Source organism: Mytilus edulis, chromosome 1 (assembly GCF_963676685.1).
Source record: "Mytilus edulis chromosome 1, xbMytEdul2.2, whole genome shotgun sequence".
Taxonomy (NCBI): Eukaryota; Metazoa; Mollusca; class Bivalvia; order Mytilida; family Mytilidae; genus Mytilus; species Mytilus edulis.
The window spans coordinates 37,963,608-37,987,052 of NC_092344.1; the positions used below are offsets into that span (position 1 = coordinate 37,963,608).

General features: G+C 32.1%; 1 protein-coding gene and 1 long non-coding RNA gene across 3 annotated transcripts in view; one reads left to right on the top strand and one right to left on the bottom strand.

The window, feature by feature from the left end:
• Nucleotides 1-418: 418 nt before the first annotated feature.
• LOC139512333 (peroxisome assembly protein 26-like) lies at nucleotides 419-12,430 on the bottom strand. Of its 2 annotated transcripts, XR_011662246.1 has the most exons (6): nucleotides 12,223-12,414; nucleotides 7,463-7,603; nucleotides 5,633-5,961; nucleotides 3,209-3,343; nucleotides 2,218-2,569; nucleotides 419-555 (listed from the first exon to the last, which is right to left on the bottom strand). XR_011662246.1 is itself a non-coding variant. In XM_071299878.1 (5 exons), the coding sequence occupies exons 1-5, from the start codon at nucleotides 12,396-12,398 to the stop codon at nucleotides 2,469-2,471; spliced, it is 882 nt and encodes a 293-aa protein (XP_071155979.1). In that variant the 5' UTR covers nucleotides 12,399-12,430; the 3' UTR covers nucleotides 419-2,468. The 2 variants fall into 2 exon arrangements, 1 of the variants encoding a protein (XP_071155979.1); XM_071299878.1 differs by having other exon boundaries at nucleotides 419-2,569; nucleotides 12,223-12,430.
• A 5,336-nt stretch (nucleotides 12,431-17,766) lies between these two features.
• The window catches only part of LOC139512350 (uncharacterized), a 51,064-nt gene continuing 45,385 nt past the window's right edge, over nucleotides 17,767-23,445 (top strand). The window contains exon 1 of the long non-coding RNA XR_011662248.1: nucleotides 17,767-17,890. This is a non-coding gene — a long non-coding RNA (uncharacterized lncRNA). The remainder of the gene's footprint in view (nucleotides 17,891-23,445) is intronic.

Consider the following 23,445-nt stretch of genomic DNA (forward strand, 5'->3'; position numbering starts at 1 on the left):
ATATACATTTTACCCCTATGTTCTATTTTTAGCCATGGCGGCCATCTTGATTATTTTGGCGGGTCACCGGACACAATTTTTAAACTAGATACCCCAATGATGATTGTGGCCAAGTTTGGTTAAATTTGGCCCAGTAGTTTCAGAGAAGAAGATTTTTGTAAAAGTTTACGGACGCCGGACGACGGACGCAAAGTGATGAGAAAAGCTCACTTGGCCCTTTGGGCCAGGTGAGCTAAAAAACATACAGAACAAATATTACAAATATTACAATTTTTGAAAATATACTTAAACTTTCATGCTAAATGATTGTCTGTAGAACAAGAAGAACAAAACTATACATTATAAACAAAAATTAAAAAAACATTATTTTTTGTGTTTTAACATTACTTTTGGGCTTTTTTGTGGTGGCCAGTTTTCATTTGTGGAGGAAGCAGGAGTGTCCAGAGAAAAACAAAAAACCTTCTATAGGGAATCTGACAATCTTAGTCAATTAAGATTGGAGTCGAGCGCACCCAGATGAGTGGGGTTCAAACTCACAACCTTAGTGTTTACTGGCTAGTGATTACAGAAGTAACTACTTAAACCACTCGGCCACAGAGGCCCCTCATTAAAAAAAACATGATAGGGTAACAAAGTTTATCAGATTGCTTACAAAATCATCAGTCGATACTTTTTAAATAAACCTGAAGGAAAATTCAGGTTAAAATTGCTCTAAACTAATGAGGTAAATTACAATGGAAGTACAGATGATACAAAACTTACATGATATCAAAGAAATTAGTCAAACTAACTAACCCCTTTTTGATTTGAGCTTTAAAAAAAAAAAATATTTTATTTTTTTGTGTTTTAACACGACTTTTGAAGCACCGCTTTTGGGCTATTTTCTGGTGGACAGTTTTTATTGGTTGAGAAAGCTGAAGTGCGCAGAGATAAACACCTTCGATAGAACAATTGGCAATTTAAGATTCTGATTGAATTCAAGTGCACCAGCACAAGCAGGATTCGAGCTTTAAAAGGAAGCATTTTATATATAATATCAATTACAATAAAGTACAAAAATTTCTCCTTTCCAAATGGTATAGTGAAAGCCATAGTAGTCAATTAAGTCATGATATTGGCAAACTTGCTTATAAAAAGTAAAAACGAAGTAACAAGGTTATCTTTAAAAGAACTAATTTTGTTTGGCAAGATTCTGACTAAAAAAATTGATTGTTCACACAATAAATTGATCATACACTGTGAGAACACATACTGGTCTCATACATTAACAGCTATCTACATGTACACTGAAGCCTTGTTCTCATTCTAATAATGGATTACTTTGCATCAATAGATATGACAGACTAAGAAAACCATTAATTTAAGAATTCATTAATATACTATTTTGCTTGAATCGACAAAATTTGGTAACTTTGAAAATATAAAAAAAATGTAGTAGTATCTGCCTTATTAAAGTTACAACCTCATTTAGTTATAATACAACACCAAAATTTCTCTAACCTCCTTCAAATATTTTGTAATACATTACAAAATTTACAATTCTAAATAAGGTAAAGTACACTAATTCTGAATAAGGTGAAGTACACTAATTTTGAATAAGGTGAAGTACACCAGTTCTTTATAAGGTAAAGCCAGTACACTAATTCCGAATAAGGTAAGATACACTTATTCTGAATAAGGCAGAGCCAGTACACTAATTCTGAATAAGGTAAAATACACTAATTCTGAATTAGGTAAAGCCAGTACATTAGTTCTGAATAAGGTAAAGCCAGTACATTAGTTCTGAATAAGGTAAAGCTAGTACACTCATTCTGAATAAGGTAAAGCTAGTACACTCGTTCTGAATAAGGTAAAGCTAGTACATTCATTCTGAATAAGGTAAAGCCAGTACATTATAAATTCTGAATAAGTTAAAGCCAATACACTTATTCTGAATAAGAAGCCAGTACACTAATAAAAGACAGTACACTAGTTCTGAATAAGGTAAAGCCAGTACACTAATTCTGAATAAGGTAAAGTACACTAATTATGAATTAGGTAAAGCCAATACACTAATTATAAATAAGGTAAAGCCAGTACACTAGTTCTGAATAAGGTAAAGCCATACACTAGTTCTGAATAAGGTAAAGTACACTAATTATGAATAAGGTAAAGCCAATACACTTATTCTGAATAAGGTAAAGCCAGTACACTAATTCTGAATAAGGTAAAGTACACTTATTCTGAATAAGACAAAGTACACTAATTCTGAATAAGTTAAAGCTGTACACTAGTTCTGAATAAGGTGAAATACACTAATTTTGAATAAGGTAAAGTACAATGTCTTATATGTTTATGTATAAGAAGTTGACACTTTTTTGACACATTTAGGATAATCTTGATAGCACCTGTCATACCACGGTGACATTGAAGCCTGCATCCATACTTGAATGAAGTGATACATAACAACATGAATGACTTGATTTTTTTCATCTCATTGTGTAACTCACAGGACCAAACAGTGACTTGAATACTTTTACCATTCCTTGAAACAGTATTCCAACTTTGCTGAAATTGGTAGTCAAAAATCCTGCAAAGAGTTTAAAATACATGTGCTAATAGGATTTGATTATAGAAATTAACCATATGCAAATAATGAACAACAATATAGTTAATTTAAAATGTATTATGTTAATATAGTGGAAAGTGTATAAATTCAAGCATTACTACGCTCTATATTGAATTTTTCATTTAATACCAATGTAAGAGTTAACTTCAACAAAAAACATGTTTTACTTTCCCTGGATTCACTTCTGTATGATATCAGTCAAAATTCATAATCAAAATCTTGAACTATGTTAAAGTTTTGTTTGGAATCCTGTTGTCCCATGTTTAACCCTGCCACATTCTGTATGTATGTGCTTGTTTCAAGTCATGAGACTGTTATTCAGTGGTTGTCATTTGTTGTTGTGTTACATATTTGTTTTTGTACATTTTTGGTAAATTAATTAGGCCGTTAGTTTTCTTGTTTGAACTAGTTTACATCTGCCATTTTCCGACCTTTTAAGCTGACTATGCAGCTCATTCTTGAAGGCAGTACGGTGACCTATAGTAGTTAATTTGTGTCAATTTGTTTTTTGATGAGGACTTGCCTCATTGGCAATCATACCACATCTTCTTTTTAAATTGTCCTTGTAAAATTTGTGTAAAACATATCAATTATACCTACCTCTCTGATGGCCTATTGTTACTAAATATAGACACACAGCAATGATGGTCATCTTTATTAGTTTAAAGCTGTATAATGGTGCACTACCAAATATGGCAAATTTTATATTCTTTATAACCTCAATCAGCCAAGTATCTGCAGATAAAGAATTTATGAAATATGAAATTTATAACGATAAAAAAATCATAATTATCTTTTTTTATATCTAAAACATATATTTTAACTTAAAATTGTTTCATCAAAGATGGACAATTTTGATAGGTTTTTTTTGCTTGCTACATGTATCTTACATCTTGAATTCAAGTCAATGCAGTCAAATGAATTCAAGATAAGTTATACAGTTTTTAAAAAAGATATAAATTAATTGTGAAATGCATATAAATAATATATTAAAAAATAATAAAAGAGCAATATGTTACCAAAATGAATACATCACCATAAATGTCATACAGATAAACTAAATTAAGCTTAAAGAAGCATAATGACATCAAATAACCAGATGCTCCGCAGGGCGCAGCTTTATACGACCGCAGAGGTTGAACCCTGAACAGGTTTGGGCAAGTATGGAGTCATACACAGTTAGATTCGGCATATCAAAGAACCCCAATTATTCAATTTTTCATGAAATCAAACAAAGTTTAATTTTGGACCCTTTGGTCCCCTTTTTCCTTAACTGTTGGGACCAAAACTCCCAAAATCAATCCTAAAATTCCTTTTATGGTCAAAAACCTTGTGGTTAATACTTGAATTTCATAGATTTCTATTTACTTAAACTAAAGTTATAGTAAGAAAACCAAGAAAATGCTTATTTGGGCCCCTTTTTGGTCCCTAATTCCTAAACTGTTGGGACCTCAATTCTCCAAATGAATCCCAACCAGGGGCGTAGCTAGAACGAAACGATGTGCCATAGGTCATAGGACGGTTAAAAGAGGAGCTACATGTAGAAAGGACTTATAAACAATTTATGAATGAAAACTATTAATTAATCTTCTGAATAGAATAAATCATGGTAAATTGAATACATAAACAACACATTTTTGTGATACCGAAATTACTCAAAATTGTCCAAAATCTGCTCTTCGGGTCTAGGCAGAAACGAACTTCTCTATTACTTTGTCAATATAAACACTGAATTCCCGATGAATATGCAGTATAATGCTAGCGATGATAACCTGTCGTTGTTCATTGTTGATCGTACATGTGTTTTCAACAGACGTAGTACCTTGATATATCTCCACGGTAGCACTCGCGAGGTGTTATAAATCAGCGTACGTATTCGCCATCGAGCGACCTCCCAATTGAATTCGTCAAAATCACATGCCAGGTCAGTTTCGTATGTCTCAGACAAAGTTGAGATTTCTTCGTTTGTTATATTTCCAACAACACAAGGAAGCAGATACGGCGCAAAGAAGCGATTTTCTAATAATACCAGACGCGACTCCACTCTCCAGTTTCATTATCATATGGTCTATGAACGCAAAATATAATGAGACTTTCCAATACTGTTTGGGCGTGTTTGCAGGGTGATTGGGTCTTGTTGTCTGTCGAACACATCGCCTCGGGATCTGATAAATCTTATGCCGATTGGTACATCTCATTCCAAACAGATAAACCGTACTCAGTCAAATGTGCTCTGAAACTACATATCTTAGACTGAGTATAACAAATTCAAATCTTGTAAAAGATACAAGTTACTGTCCGATTTTGCCAAGATCTCCAATAAAACTTTTATTTTGAAACCAAATGCCGTTATTTATTGACATTTCATTAATTAAAAAAAAGTGACAACATATGTGTTTCCTTTAAACATTTAATTTATATTTTTATTTTGCCATATTTTTTTTTGCATGCCGAATCGATGTGCACGCAACTGCGTGTTAGCGTATAGGCAGCTACGCGCCTGCCAACCTTCCTTTGGTGGTCATATACCTTGTGTTTAAATTTCATTGATTTCTATTTACTAATACTAAAGTTATTGTGCAAAATGAAGAATAATGTTTATTCAGGCCCTTTTTTGGCCCTTAATTCCTAAACTGTTTGAACCAAAACTCCCAAAATCAATCCCAACCTTCCTTTTGTCTTCATTTACCTTGTATCAAAATTCATAGATTTCTATTTACTTAAACTTAAGTTATAGTACGAAAACCAAGAAAATGCTTATTTAGGCCCTTTTTGGCCCCTAATTCCTAAACTGTTAGGACCAAAACTCCCAAGAATCAATCCCAACCTTCCTTTTGTGGTCATAAACCTTGTGTTTAAATTTTATAGATTTCTATTTACTTATACTAAAGATATAGTGCGAAAACCAAATGTTTAAGGACGACGACAACACCAACGTGATACCAATAAACGACCAAAACATTTTCAATTTTTGCGGTCGTATAAAAATTACCCACTAAAGAAACTGCATATTCTATTTAATACCTTTTACAATATTTGGAGATTGTTCCTTAATTATCTCCCCTTTTGCATTATATTCATGTTCAGGATTCTCCAGATTTGAAGAGGATTTAAATTCAAAATTTTTATAATTATTGCACAACATTTTCCTCTGTTCATAATTGAGCCCTGGACAAGCTTCCACAAAAGGTTCAATGAGATTGCATTGTTGTCTTGGAACCAAAACATTTATTATGTATAATTCAACTAATGTCAAGTAATCGGGATCGTTTTGGTTTTTGACATCTTTCAGCCAAATGCTAGCTATTGCATAACACTGTGAATACTCTTCTACTTTGGCATGTAGTAAAACACTGCAAAACAAGATACATATAAATTGACTACCTTCAAACTAAATCTATCATGGTTAACCTGAGGCAATTTTGTGCTGTTTTTTTTTTTATGCCATTTCCCTTCCTTTTAACTTTATTTTCATACCAATGCAATATATACCTAAGAATGTAAAACCACTGTTTGGATGTTGTATTTAGAGGTTGAAATTGCATATTCTTGCCATGGTCACACAAGTTCAAATATATTTAGTGTTTTTTGTTCATTTACAGAATATCCTTTTTATGTTAAATTTAAGAATTGAAATGGAAATTACATATCTTTTTACCACAGGCACTCGTCTCAGAAAAAATTTATTCCTATATACCTTTATATAACACAAGGATTTAAAAACATGTCAGGCAGTGACGAAATTCCGAAATATGCCGATTTCTCGGCTGTCAACCCCACTAAAACTTGTTATGTCATCAATCTTAATTGATTTATCTTCACAATGGTAAATAACACGCCTACTTTTGTTGTCGGAATCATCCGGAATCATCCGTAACAGTCATATCCAAGTATGTCAATCGTAATTATTTCGTCTACCTACACAAAATTGGCAACAAACGTCTCGCAGTAAATGATTAATTATAAAAACTGTTTCAGAAAAAAACTGTTATTTTTTGGTCTGAATAGAACTTATCCCCTAGTTAGTAAAATTGTATAAGATATCTTGAAAAAAAATCACAAGTGTTATTTGTGGTATGTCTAAAAAGTAACGAGTTTCCTTTTTTAGATACAAATTTTCCCATGAAGTCAATGTCTCTCTTGACTTAACGTATGAAAATGAAACAAGATCAGATAACTCTGATAATCATTTAGACTTTCCCATAAAATTGACCAATCGGAAACCAAGATATATAAAGAGACATGACACGTTTATTGCCAATTCTTCAGCGGTTGGCAAAATTATTACGATTGACATACTTTGGTAGGATTGCTTTAGGATGATTTCGACAACAAATGTAAGCATGTTATACATCACTGTAAAGATAATTCAATTTAGATCTACAATATAACAAGTTTTAATAGGTTTGACAGACTAGAAAGCGGCATATAACAGAATTTCGTCACCGCCTGACATTTTTCTAAAATACAAGTTAAGTACCTTGTGTTACATGTATATAAAGGTATATAGGGGAAAAATATTCTGAGACGAGTGCCTGTGCTTTTTACCTATACTATTAAAATCTGTGGTTAACTAAGCCCTCACAGGTATGGAATTATTTTATTATGGATGCGTACCCATTGTTGAACACTGTATGATGACCAGCAGATCCTTACCTTTTGTTGACTTGTGTTTAATAGTTGTCACCTTGCTCTCAGTGTCATATAATAATGTGTCCTTATGTATACTTATTATAAAATGACTGTTGTGAAATGTTGCATCTTAAAACAACTTGACAATGTTGTTCATAAAGACTACAAACTTTAACCATGGTTTGATTTTATATCATGTTTGAAACTGTTTATTTTACCCACCATAGCTGAACAACTCTAAATGGACATTCTTCAATACTTGTATACACATTCTGTACATAAGGAAGGACCTGTTGCCAATGATTTAGCTCTGCATATGCCTGTATGCCAACAATACATAGTGCTTCTACAATATCTGGACTTCTGAAAAGTATTATAATCAGTTAATTAATATTTCATGCTAGGATATTTGCTCACCTTTCTTTATCAATGTACTGAAGGAATTTCGAATGTTTTGTTACCCTTAAAAGAATGTCATGAACATTTTTTTTTAACATTGGAAATTACCCTAGAACCTTTTGAAATTATCTGAATCAATATATATGTACTTTGTAACCATATATACATGTACAACAATACAGTATTTAACCAGATGCTCTGCAGGGCATAGCTTTATACGACCGCAGAGGTTGAACCCTGAACAGTTGGGGCAAGTATGGACATACATGTAACATTCAAGCTGGATTCAGCTCTAAATTTGGATTGTGATTAAATAGTTGACACAGCATAGGTGTCTGACACAGAATGAATGTGTTCTAATGAACTTAAAATTTTTGTTTTCTCTTAGAGCAATTCACTATGCTGTTGAATATTAATCCTCTCAAAAAAATGTTTGAAGAAATTTTCTTTTTTATTTATGAAATTTCAAATGAGAAAAATTGAACCCAATTTTTTTAATCACATCCCCCTTTCCCTTATTCCAAAACTAATCTCAATTAAAATTTCTAATGGAGTTTGCAACAATAACTACTCATTTAAATACATCATAAAATATTAAGATGTAAAAAAACTGCTTGTTATCACTGAATGGTAAAGATTATTTTAATTTATCAGTTGGTAGTAAAAAGTGAATGTATATTGTATATAACAAAGATTTAAGTTGATTCTGGACAAAGAAAGATAACTCCAATTAAAAAAAAATCTTGCTATTGCACAATATTTTGCAATTAGATATTTCTTGCTTACTATTCTGGACAAAGAAAGATAACTCTAATTAAAAAAAAATTTGCTATTTCACAATATTGTGCAATTAGATATTTCTTGCCATTGCGCAATACTGTGCAATTGAAAAGACTTGCTATTGCACAATACTTAATATAATAATTTTAGATCCTGATTTGGACCAACTTGAAAACTGGGCCCATAATAAAAAATCTTAGTACATTTTTGGATTCAGCATATCAAAGAACCCCAAGATTTCAATTTTTGTTAAAATCAGACTAAGTTTAATTTTGGACCCTTTGGACTTTAGTGTAGACCAATTTGAAAACAGGACCAAAAATGAAGAATCTACATACACAGTTAGATTTGGTATATCAAAGAACCCCATTTATTCAATTTTTGATGAAATCAAACAAAGTTTAATTTTGGACCCCGATTTGGACCAACTTGAAAACTGGGCCAATAATCAAGAATCTAAGTACATTTTTAGATTCAGCATATCAAAGAACCTAACTGATTCATTTTTTGTCAAAATCAAACTAAGTTTAATTTTGGACCCTTTGGACCTTAATGTAGACCAATTTGAAAACGGGACCAAAAGTTAAGAATCTACATTCACAGTCATTACAGTTAGATTCGGCATATCAAAGAACCCCAATTATTCAATTTTGATGAAATCAAACAAAGTTTAATTTTGGACCCTTTGGGCCCCTTATTCTGTTGGGACCAAAACTCCCAAAATCAATACCAACCTTCCTTTTATGGTCATAAACCTTGTGTTTAAATTTCATAGATTTCTATTTACTTATACATGTACTAACGTTATGGTGCGAAAACCAAGAAAAATGCTTATTTGGGTCCCTTTTTGGCCCCTAATTCCTAAACTGTTGGGACCTAAACTCCCAAAATCAATACCAACCTTCCTTTTGTAGTCATTAACATTGTGTTTAAATTTCATTGATTTCTATTTACTTAAACTAAAGTTATTGTGCGAAAACCAAGAATAATGCTTATTTGGGCCCTTTTTTGGCCCCTAATTCCTAAACTGTTGAAACTAAAACTACCAAAATCAATCCCAACCGTTCTTTTGTGGTCATAAACCTTGTGTCAAAATTTCATAGATTTCTATTAACTTAAACTAAAGTTATAGTGCGAAAACCAAGAAAATGCTTATTTGGGCCCTTTTTGGCCCCTAATTCCTAAAATGTTGGGACCAAAACTCCCAAAATCAATATCAACCTTCCTTTTGTGGTCATAAACCTTGTGTTAAAATTTCATAGATTTCCATTCACTTTTACTAAAGTTAGAGTGCGAAAACTAAAAGTATTCGGACGACGACGTTGACGACGCCAACGTGATAGCAATATACGACGAAAAATTTTTCAAATTTTGCGGTCGTATAAAAATGAATCTTTTAAAAACTAGTATTTTTTGTTTTTGCAGTACTGTTTTTACACCAACAATGTACGTAATCTAAGTAATAGTTATCCCATGAGGATGCAGTGTGTCTGTATAAGATCACCTTGATTGTCAAAGTTGATCTTTTAATAACAGAAAAACCAACTCTGAGTGGGATAACTATTTTAAATCCCAGGATCCCAGCTCCTCTAGAAAATATAAAAAAAAAAATTTCATTAAACTCCATAACATCTAGTTCAAAAGTCATAAAATAATTATTATATACTTTATATATTCAGGGATCTCCATGGATGAAAATTGAACAATGGAGGAACTTTCACCATCACAAACCATGTCTACGCTGTACAGTGTAGCGCAATTGAAAGTATTTCATCCCTCCAAATAAGGATTGGTGAACATGCTAATTCATTGCTTATTTAAATTATATTTATTTGAATTTTCATTATACATTTGTTATAAATAAAAGTATAAATACTTTCAATAATTGCAATCCGAGAATGACAAAAAGCTGTCATGAAGGTCCCCATGTATTTTTCTTGCTATTTTTGATAATTGTTATGGGGTTTAAAATCAGGTGGAGCTTATTTTTCACAGACACTGTCAAATTCAGAAGTCATGAACCCATTACCGGTATGGCTGATTTGCAGCAACATTGACAAAATCATTGGTACGGGTTATGTAAAAGGTTAAAGAGATTTGTAAAGCAAACGTTGACAAATGAAAAGGTTTTTAATGACTTTATCTAGCAAATTGATGCTATGCATCTTTCAAGTCTGAATAGAAACCGGAAATGCAGATGTATCAATTAGATTGTAAACCAAGAAATGAATTCGGAATTACAATACAATATTTCTGTACAGGAAATATTAAGTTTTAACTTTTTAACTTTTAAAGTAATTCTATATTATTGTTACAATACAGCAGTACTCGAGTTTTTTGCGATGAAATAATAATTACTGTTTTACATCTTTTTTTCTTAACATCTTTAAAAAGGGGGATGCAGATTGCATAAGTCAAAATAAAAGCATGTGTTCGACTCTCAGAGGTTCGACTTGTTAAAACTATTTTCTTTGTAACTGGATTATTAATTCATTTATTTAATCTAAATTATCATAAGCATTTGCAGAAACTTAGTTGAATAATTCGACAAATGAATCCTCTATCTTCAGATAGTATTCTCCTGTCTGGTTTGTTGATCTACCTGTACAAGCTCAGGTACAAGTGATTAGCAATCTTAATCCGGATATCCCTCAGGCGTTAGAACTGTATTGGATTATAATATAAAAAAAAGCCTGAGGGTTATGCAATTACATGCAAATGACATGCATTTTTTTTTTAAATAATGGCGTCAGGCTATAACATGTATAAAAACGGTTACAGTTTTGCACGATGGTGGAAGACAATTTAACGATGGTGCAGGTCATTTGACAATGGCGCAAGACATTTGAACGATGGCAGGACGCCATAGTTAAACAGGCCATGGAGATCCCTGATAATAATAAATAGTATATACCCTTCATGAACACTGGATACAATGTTTTCAGAATAAACATTTCAAATTGACATACAGTTTGTATCCAATAGTCCTGGTGTAGGGGTATATATGAATCTTGGCTTCATATGCTGAAGGTCTTGAGTTTGATTCCCAGCATAGACTCAGTTCATTCCTGGTAGGGCAAAATAGTTGGGATGTAATGAACTTATCTAGACTCATAAAACCTATGCATGAGCTTCATTTGAACCTTGTTGAAAAACATTCACAGTTTTCGGTAGGGTAAGAATGTGTTTTGGGAGTGAACAGACCCCTGATACATGTAATACCAACAATATATAACCAGGTTAGGGGGATGGTTGGAATCCCGCTCACATGTTTAACCCCACCACATTATTTATGTATGTGCCTGTCCCAAGTCAGGATACCTGTAATTCAGTGGTTGTCGTTTGTTTATGTGTTATAAATTTGTTTTTAGTTCATTTTTTTTATAAATAAGGCCATTAATTTTCTCGTTTGAATTATTTTACATTGTCATATCGGGGCCTTTAAAGTTTATAGACGACTGTGTGGTATGGGCTTCGCTCAATGTTGAAGGCCGTACGATGACCTATAGTTGTTAATGTCTGTGTCATTTGGTGTCTTGTGGACAGTTGTCTCATTGGAAATCATACCACATCTTCTTTTTTATATATATAGAGGGATAATCAGATAATATTCTATGTATCTTTTGAGATTTAGGGTTTTGATATTAAGAACTTGTTTAAATGTTGGTTATAAATCATTTGTTTCAGAGCAATTATCTGATTAGAAAATTGCGCTGACACAGTCGGGGCAAATAATATGGACGAACATTGTAAACTGTTTTACTTGTAAATACAAAAATGTAAATTGATAAACATATTAATACCCATTATATTCTAATTTAGCTTTAACTATTCCTTTTTCGCATGTTTTGATGCAATCATCAAAGTGTTTGAAAAGCAATTGTTCTCTAGCAAGATCCAAACAGTGTTTTGCTGATTCAATATTTGTATGAATCGTTGAATGATCAGTTTTTCTAGGACCAATTTCTTTGGAAGCCATTTTACAGTCATGTGACCTGCATAGGAAAACTTTCTATATAGTGTTGATTTATATGTTTCAAGGCAACATCAACAGTGAACGATTTTTTGTCATTTTTATTTTGTATACAACTTGGACCTCTACTAAGGGGACGACCATTTGATATTCTTGGGGGGGGGGGAGGATTTTGAAAATAAATAACTCAGCCTTGATAATCACAAAAATAAATGGTTTGTTCTGTGGTAGTTTGAAAATAAATTAGGCTGACTTACAATGTATAGAAAATAAATAACTCAGCAGGTCTAATCGAAAGTTTGAGATGGCACCAGATTCTTCATAAATTCATCTTTTCGCCCCGAAAAAATCGGGAAACACTTCCCAATAGTTTTAATAACAATAGTATAAATATTATTTAAATATACTTGAAGTGTCTGAAAATTGGTTTCATTTAACTTGAGGTATATTGTCTCAGGAAACCTTACCTCGCTTTTATTTTAACAGGTCCGTAACTACATGTAGGAAATTTCAAAACCAAACGCTTGTCTCCATAGCAAATTGTGTTCACAGCCTTGCAAGAAGAAAGTTCTGTTTTCCATCAGACTTATAGCCCTGATTTTTCGGGATCAATGTTTCTTATTTATTTGTCTTTTGTTCATTGATTGCCCTTCTGTATTCTGTTAGTGTTGCATTCCTTTTGTAATCTAGTAATTTTGTTATGAACTTGATCATGAGTTAAACAAAAAAAAAAACAGTAGCCACAGACTTAACTATGTGAATTCCATTTTTTCTTTATCATGCACATTGCCGGTCTTTTGTGGTGTCCCTAGAAACTTCAGTCTTACACTGAATTTATACATTTTTCTTTGAGACCAAAATATTGTCAAAAAATTATTCAAACAAAACTTCCTTTTCAGATTATGAAAGGGTCTTCGGAACGGTATTCGGAACGGTATTCGGAACACCAAGAAAGCATCATTTTGCATCATTAGTTCTATAGCTTCTTGGGCCTTCAGTGGCTCCAAAACCCTTCAAAAAATTGTTTGCCTCGCTCCGCTCGGCGTAGTATGTTTGCCAATACATTTAAAAGGTACCTAGTCATAACTAAACTTTAATACTATGTATGTTTGCAATACATGTATATGCAGTTGGGAATTTAAAAGATTCATTCCTGCAGAGGGGGATGGATAATCTAATTAAATGGTACATAATGACTTTACTATACTATATGTATTATTTATAATAAACAAATCATTTAAAAATTGTATGTTTTCGAATATCAAAAATATGGTTGTGAAAATGAATAATCAGTCTCTTGCTTTAATGAAAATGAAAAATCTTGCTTCAATAGTGCAGAAAATGAATACGCTGTCCTCTTAGTTTACAAAAATAAATAACCGATCAAAAACAAATCCTCCTGCCCCCTCCCCCCAAGGATATTAAACGGTCGTCCCCTTACCACGGCTTTTAATTTCAATATGATCATGTAAATACAATGATCTTATTCAGTGAAATTTAAAGCTATGGTAACTCTATATTGAAATAGTTTTATATATGATAGTGTATTAATTTGTTAAGAATAGTATTACAACATGATTTTTCCTGATTATTTGTATATATTAAATTTTGAATATGTTAAAGCTCATACTGACACAGACTTAGGGTAAATGTACGACGAACTATGGCCCTCTTTCGCTCAGGCTCTCTTCCGCTCGCAATTGAAGTAGGGAGATACTCCAGGCCGCCTATGCCTACAGAAGAACGATTATGTGTATTGATTGATTGTAGAGCCATTGAAGATGAAAAACATTTCCTACTGGAATGTCCTTTGTAAAGTGATCTAAGATACGACTTATTTTACGAATGTTCTAAGCACATAACGAATTTTGTCAATATAAATATTAATGACAAATTTCTAAGTATTATGAATGGCACTGAAATCCAGCATTATTTTTGTAAAAGTCTACACAAATTTTTTATCCGCAGAAAATTATTTTTGTAATGATTCAACTTCTTTTCCCTTTTTATGCCTAATTTAGACAAATAAAAGGGGTTTATATTTTTAAAAGTTTATATTCTATAAATAGTTAAATTTTTATTTTATTTATTAGACAATGTGATTTATAAACTGATATTCAATTATGAATGGAATTGAGAATTTTTATCATTTTTTTGTGAAATGAGTATATGTTTTATATAACTAATTATTAGAGATTCAAGCTCAGGATTATTTATTTGTGGAAAAGACGCATATTAATTTTAATATTTTATTTTTACGCTATTTTAATCTGTAAATATGTATTTGGTATAACATAGTGTCTCGTAAGTCAGTTTTTGGCTGGATATTGGTTGTTTTATAATGTATGTATATCGTGTATGAATTATTTTTATTGCAATCAATATGTGACACTTTAATAAACAAATTATTTATTTATTATTTATTTATTGTAATTGTAATCGTTAATCAGATGTAATTGATTACAATTTTTCAAGTAATCAGTGTAATCATTAATCAGACAAAAATCTGATTACATGTAATTTAATTTAATCAATTACTTTTTAAAATACCCTGTAATCTTGATTACTTTTTTATTACATTCTGATTACAATGAAAACAAACCTAAAATTGTGTTTTTGGTCATTAAATGAGCCTCTTTGTTATTCATATTTGATACTAAAACATACTAAAATGGTTTGTTTACTTTAAGCATGTATACTTCAGTAAAAAATAAACTGTTACAGTATTGAAAAGTCATCATTAGCCTAAGCAGAGACATATGATACAATTGTATACCTTTTATCTTGATAAAAGATATTGTACATACATGTATATTCATCGTTTTATAATGATCTTCATATTAATATTTGATAATAACTGTTATATATTCAAGTAATACTGAATTATAGTCTTTTGTTAATTTTTCGGATTTTTGTCAACTTTGAATTGAAATGACTAATTAAGGTTTGTTTTTATTGCAATAACCAATTGAGTATAGCTGTAGGGAAATATATATGACAAAATATAAATTAAGGACTTCGAAACTGAGCTTGTCTATACTAAGAAAAAGACACCGAGAGAGAACGTGTAGTTTTATGAATAACATTATAATACAAAGCCCGCAGACAAAAGGAAATATTAAAGTAAGGCAACTAGACAAGCCAGAATCCGTTGTTCATCTCGACTGGCCTCAAATATAAGCTTTTGTTAAACATCTTTTCTGTTATCGAACTTCTTTTTTACTTTTCTAACTCATGGATACATTTTCAAAGAATGCTTATTTTGTTCATAATAAAGATGATTAAACAATCCAGATTTGTTCTTCACAAATCGAAACAAGCTTAGATAAACTTGAAGTGATGGTATTATTGGATTCCATTTCTAACAACAATATAATGAGCACAAGAGCTATAATATATAGTTTGCCTTTTTTAGCCGACTACGAAAAGTATACGGTTTCAAATCCTTGACTGTTTAATGTTCAGTTCCGATGATAAAAAAGTCGTTTTGTCAATGTATCATTGCAGAATAAAATGTTTTTGATTGTGTTGTCTGTATTGGAGAAATTTCAAAGAAAGTGTGTCCATCAACATCTACAGGACTTGACTGTGGTAAATCAAGTTAAGATTATGGTTTAATTTTCAAAAGTGAAAAGCACACATGTCCTCATACTGTCCTTTTAACACGACGGGAACCACATGTGGAGTAGGATCTTCTTACTCTTCCGGAGCACCTGAGATCACCCAAGTTTTTGGTGGGGTTCGTGTTGCTTAGTCTTTAGTTTTCTATGTTGTGTTCTTCTGTACTTTTATTTGTCTGTTCGTCTTTTTATCTTTAGCCATGGCGTTGTCAGTTTATTTTCAATTTATCAGTTTGACTGTCCCTCTTGTACCTTTTGTCCCTCTTGTACCCTTTGTCCCTCTTGTACCTTTTATCACTCTTGTACCTTTTGTCCCTCTTGTACCTTTTGTCCCTCTTCTATTGCATGTAATCCGCCTCATATGAAGAAAAGAACTTAATAGACAAGAAGAGGAGCACAGTAATTTTTCATTGTTTGTTAAAAAAAACACGTTATCCAAACGAAACAGATATTTTGTCAAACAAAAAAATCACGCATCCGTGACCTTAATACTGTCAATTTCACAGAAGGTTTTATTCAAATTAAAGTGACATTTTTTTTAAAACATTTCAAATCTACTTCTCAAAACAAAGGAGTAGGTTCAGTAAAACCCCTTTTTGGCCCCAAAATATGGCAGTTTTAGAAAATTGTGAAAATGTAATCGTTATGATATTTATTGAAAAGTAGAATGCTTCTGCTATATAAATATGGGCTGTTTTTGACAATACAATGCACATATATCGGGTACTAGCATCATTAAGTCATGCTAAATTACTGAAATCTTCACAATTTTAGCATTTTAGTTAAATTGTAGACGGTTTCCGGCTTAAATGAAAGTGGCCGCATTCGTGTTCATTCATAATTTTGAAATGTAAGTTGTATTTGATGATAATACATAATATATATAAAGAGAGTGAGGATGAACACGGATGCGGCCAGTTTCATTTTTGACAAGAAGCATCTGAAAAGTGACGATTTTTGGCATATTTGATAGATTTTTCATATTTAAGCTTGAATCGGAGTGTTTTGAATGACTTAATCAGTTAAAATCTTTCACATAAACTAATTGAATCAATTGAAACAGACACTTAAGTGTTTAAAAAGTGTCTAAAATCTTTCTTTAGATGAATTTTTAAATTGAGGCCGAAATCGGCCATTACCGGACCTACTCCTTTAGTTTTGACCAGAGGTAACTTATTATAAAGACAATTCTACAAATTGACATTTACAAGTTGGACCCATTATAAGCCCTATACGGAATTATCTATTTTGTATACCTCATCTTTGTAAAAGAGATCGGACACCAAGCTTGATAGGTGAAATATTTGGAAATGAGAAAACATCCAGGTAAACAGCAAAAAAATAAGCCAAATAAACAAGCATTCGAAAATTTGGATTTCAACCAAAGAGACAAATTTCTGTACAATATGTAAGGCTCGTTAGTACCCGAGTCTAAGATGTTCCTTTTTTCAGTGAACAAAAATGACATGTTAAAGATGGAGGGATATTTTTTTTTTATTTCTTTGAAGTTTCTAGTAATGTAATATAAAAATATATGAATATACCAAGACTTGGACAAAGATCTTTCAGGTCGATACATCCATCGATGAGAGCGCTTAATATTATGGTTATCAGTTTGCATCACGTATACGACAATTATTTAATACATAAAGCGTGACATCGTACCAGTTGTCGCGTATCAAGTTGAATACACGTAAGACAACCAAGGCAACAAATATGTCAAATAAACTGCTACATGTATTACTATTCATATACACTTCCGTTCTTTAATGAACTGTTACACAATTATATTAAGGTGTTTGCAAATTGATGTCCTTGTACAGATTTTGTCAGAAATACTGTTGATGTACATGTCTTTTATAACTTCCACTATTTCAGGTAAGTTTATATTTAATTAGACAAGTTCGATTCAGCTTTTCCTGGAGCTGAAAGCTTTATACTTATATGGAATAAGGATTAAAAAATGAAATTTAAAATTCAATCACTGATCAATAGTTGCAATTATTTCCTTAAAGTCATAAGAAACCTCAAATTAAAAAAAAATAATGCATATGTTTTTTATAACTCAATGGATAGTTTACATTATAAAACTTATGTACATATAATTTTTTCTGAAGAAAATTCTTTAATTTATTCATATTTAGAAGAAGTTTACTTTATTTTAGTTGCTTCCTTCCAGAAAGCAATTCCCCCGACATATTTTCCGTATTCAAAGTGACCTCAGTGTGACCCATCTCGTAAAAATCCGGTGATCGCAACACGCATGGATGTCCTTAAAAGAACTATTATCTGAATTTACATGTTTTAAAAACACGTGCTCAATTTTTCATACTTTGTTGTTTTGTTGTTGAATGTTGACAAACAGGTGACAATCGTAAAACTTCAGCTTCAAAACACGAACTTTAATTACCTGTTATATTTTCACAACACTGACCGATTGAGAAAAAAAAATTGACGATTATACGAAATTTATGCGAAAAAAAAAGAGAAATTCTTGAACAGAAGACTAAGTTTATGATGTTTGTATGCATTGGTTCAAGAATTGGAAGAACATTATTTTTCACCGTCCACTCGTTTCTTATGACGTACTTTAATGTTTTTAAAAACCTAAATGCATAATAATCATGATGCACTATCTGAAAGATAAGATTAATTCAACGTTTGGATTTTGCCAGATTTTCATGTAAATGCTTTTATAAATAGCTTAATTTTACGTTGATTTAGTTAAACTATTCATTCACATAATAACCGTCTGGGTGGTATTGTGTTAGTGTGAACTTTTTTGTTACGAAACAGAAGAGATATGATGTAACTATGTCATGATGAAAATTCCTATAATACGCTTGGCTACCCAAAGTAAAGAAACAACTCTTGTTATCACCCAAAAGTCTAACCGTAGACTTGAAAACTGCGATTAGTCGTTTCCGCATATCCATTCACGGCATGTGACATATAGCAGTAAGAGTAACGAATAAAGAAAGATGTAAGCCTATATAAATTGTCCTGATATGTTATAGGTTATATAGATATAAGAAGATGTGGTATGAAGGCAAATGAGACAACTCTCCACCCAAGTCACAATTTCTAAACGTAAACCATTATAGGTCATGCAAAATTCGATCTTCAACACGGAGACTTGGCTCACAACGAACAGCAAGCTATAAAGGGCCTTTAACTTTGTACTTGTTTGGCTTTATAACTATTTTGATATGAGCGTAACAGATGAGTCTTATGTCGACGAAACGCTCGTCTGGCGTATTAAATTATATTCATGGTACCTTTGATAATTATTTGATCTGTAAAATATTGTTAAAACTAATTCATTCGACAAAAAATATAAACCAGAATCAAAAGTCGATGAAAGACACACACCTGTGAACCCATTTAGAAAAGAAAAATAAGATAAGAAAAACAGCAGTTCACAAACGCTACACAGAAAAGAAGAGTCAGCAACAAACAACAGTAAAAAAAAATGCTTAAAAGAGTGAAGATACAGAAAAAAAACAATCCATGAGCATTTCTCAGAAAACCAAGATTCAACAACAATCAAAAGTCACAAACACTACCCAGAAAAGTAAAGATTTAGAAACATACAACAGGCCACAAACACTAGCAAGAAAAGTAAGGTTCAACAACAAACAACAGACTAGAAACACTTCTCGCAAAACTAAGACTCAACAACAAACAACAGTCTACAAACACAACTCATAAAGCTAAGACTCAACAACAAACAACAGTCTACAAACACTACTCGGAAAAGTAGAGTCAGCAACATACAAAAGTTCACAAACATTACATAGAAAAGTAAAGAGTCAGCAACAAAAACCAGTCCACAAAAACTACCTAGAAAAGTAAAGATTCATAAACTAACAACAGTGCACAAACACTACCCATAAAAGTAAAGATTCAGAAACCAAAAAAAAGTCCACAAACACTACTCATAAAATGAAAGATTCAGAAACAAAAAAAAGTCCACAAACACTACACAGAAAGGCAAAGAGTCAGCACCACAAATGCTACCCAGAAAAGTAAAGATTCAGGAACAAATAACAGTGCAAAAACATTACCCATAAAAATAAAGATTCAGAAACAAAAAAAAAACAGTGCACAAACACTACACAGAAGAGTAAAGATTTAGAAACAAACAACAGTCCACAAACACTACCTAGAAAAGTAAAGATTCAGAAACAACAAACAGTCCACGAACACTACACAGAAAAGCAAAGAGTCAGCAACAAACAACAGTCCACAAACATTACACATAAAAGTAAAGAGTCAGCAACAAAAACCAGTCCACAAATGCTACCCAGAAAAGTAAAGAGTCAGCAACAAAAACCAGTCCACAAATACTACCCATAAAAGTAAAGATCCAGAAAAAAACCCCCCAAAAACCAGTGCACAAACACTACCTAGAAAAGTAAAGAGTCAGCAACAAAAACCAGTCCACAAATACTACACAGAAAAGTAAAGATTCAGAAACAAATAACAGTGCACAAACAATACCCATAAAAGTAAAGATTCAGAAAAAAAAACAGTCCACCAACACTACCCATAAAAGTAAAGATTCAGAAACCATAAAAAAGTCCAAGAACACTACACAGAAAAGTAAAGAGTCAGCAACACACAACAGTCCACAAACATTACGCATAAAAGTAAAGATTCAGAAACAAAAAAAACAGTCCACAAACACTACCCATAAAAGTAAAGATTCAGAAACAAAAAAAAAGTCCAAGAACACTACACAGAAAAGTAAAGAGTCAGCAACAAACAACAGTCCACAAACATTACACAGAAAAGTAAAGATTCAGAAACAAAAACTAGTCCACAAATACTACCAAGAAAAGTAAAAATTCAGAAACAAACAACAGTCCACAAACATTTCCCATAAAAGTAAAGATTCAGAAACAAAAAAAAGTCCACGAACACTACACAGAAAAGCAAAGAGTCAGCAACAAACAAAAGTTCACAAACATTACTCAGAAAAGTAAAGATTCAGAAACAAAAACCAGTCCACAAATACTACCCAGAAAAGTAAAAATTCAGAAACAATTAACAGTCCACAAACATTACCCATAAAAGTAAAGAGTCAGCAACAAAAACCAGTTCACAAATACTACTTAGAAAAGTGAAGATTCAGAAACAAAAAAAAAAACAGTGCACAAACACTACACAGAAGAGTAAAGATTTAGAAACAAACAACAGTCCACAAACACTACCTAGAAAAGTAAAGATTCAGAAACAAAAAACAGTCCACGAACACTACACAGAAAAGCAAAGAGTCAGCAACAAACAACAGTCCAAAAACATTACACATAAAAGTAAAGAGTCAGCAACAAAAACCAGTCCACAAATGCTACCCAGAAAAGTAAAGATTCAGGAACAAAAACCAGTCCACAAACATTACCCATAAAAGTAAAGAGTCAACAACAAAAACCACTTCACAAATGCTACCCAGAAAAGTAAAGATTCAGAAACTAAGAACAGTGCACAAACACTACCCATAAAAGTACAGATTCAGAAACCAAAAACAAGTTCACAAACACTACCCATAAAATGAAAGATTCAGAAACAAAAAAAAAGTCCACAAACACTACACAGAAAAGCAAAGAGTCAGCAACAAACAACAGTCCACAAACATTACACATAAAAATTAAGAGTCAGCAACAAAAACCAGTCCACAAATGCTACCCAGAAAAGTAAAGATTCAGGAACAAATAACAGTGCACAAACATTACCCATAAAAATAAAGATTCAGAAACAAAAACCAGTCCACAAACATTACACAGAAAAGTAAAGATTCAGGAACAAATAACAGTGCACAAACATTACCCATAAAAATAAAGATTCAGAAACAAAAAAAACAACAGTGCACAAACACTTCACAGACGAGTAAAGATTTAGAAACAAAAACCAGTCCACAAACACTACCTAAAAAAGTAAAGATTCAGAAACAAAAAACAGTCCAAGAATTATTATTATTATTATTATACAATATTTATATAGCGCATTATATAATTTGAAAAATTACCCTAAGCGCTTAACATGAATAAACAAAAAATAAGATACATAAGGTAAAAGCAAAATATACATCACATAAATACAATTTCTGAGCAGTGGCGTGTAAAATGAAAACATTGATTGTCGGTTAAATAGAATAATATAAAAGAATGTACAACTCACACAAAAAATATCAAAAATTTAAAATTAATCAAAATGAAGAAAAGTAAAAAGTTTCAAAAAATAAAAATGAGTTAAGAAAAATTTAAAATTTCCTCTGTATTAATTTAAAATAATGATTATCATTAAACCACAGTGACTCAAGTATTAAAAATTATTAAGTAAAAGTTCACAATACAATCAACTGGTAAAACAAATTGTTCATAAATTTCAAAATTTACAAAAAATCAATGAAAGCACTTCGGAAAAAATATGTCTTAAGATTCTTTTTAAAAACGTCAAGAGATTGTTCATTTCGTAAGGATGAAGGTAAGCTGTTCCAAAGAGTTGGTGCGGCAATATCGAACCGTCGTTCACCATAGCGTTTTGTCCTAACATCGTTTGGTAGTCGTAACAGCATGCTTTTCTCCGATCGCAAGGCTCTACCAGGTTTGTAATGTTCAACTAATTCCTGTAGGTATGATGGTGCCTTGCCATGAATTGCTTTAAAAATGTACAGCAGGAGTTTGTACTGACAACGAAAATGAACCGGTAACCAGTGCAATGAAATGAGAACAGGTGTTATTGAATCGTATTTTCTCTTGCGCGTTATTAGCCGTGCTGCTGTATTTTGCACACGCTGTAGTTTTGTTATTACACAGCTATTTGTTCCGTATAACAGCGCATTACCATAATCTAGTCGTGATGTAACGAGTGAGCACACGAGAGTCTTACATGCCTCATCTGTAATCAGGGATCTAATGCGACCAATATTTCGTATCTGATGAAAACATGCTTTTGTCGTTGCACTAGCTTGTTGTTCCATGCTGAGTGTTTTGTTAAAATAAAATCCAAGATTTTTCACACAAGAAGCATCAGTCAATATAGTTCCATCGAATGTTAGTTGGAAACTGGATAGTTGCTTTAGTTGTTGTTTTGGTGCAAACACAATTAATTCGGTTTTGTCTTGGTTTAATTTAAGCATGTTGATACTCATCCATGCACTGATATCCGACAAACAGTTCTCAAGACGATTGGAGAGGTCCGACCAGTCTCCAAGAGGTTTAATGACTTGATACACTTGCGTGTCGTCAGCGTATGAATGGTAAGACATCCCATGTCGCCTGCAAATTTCTCCGACTGGTTTGGCAAACATACAGAAAAGTTTTGGTCCCAACACAGAGCCTTGTGGTACACCAAAGCCGAGTCTGATATCATCCGATTGTACCGATCCGATAGAAACACGCTGAGTTCTATCTGTCAAATATGATTTCAAC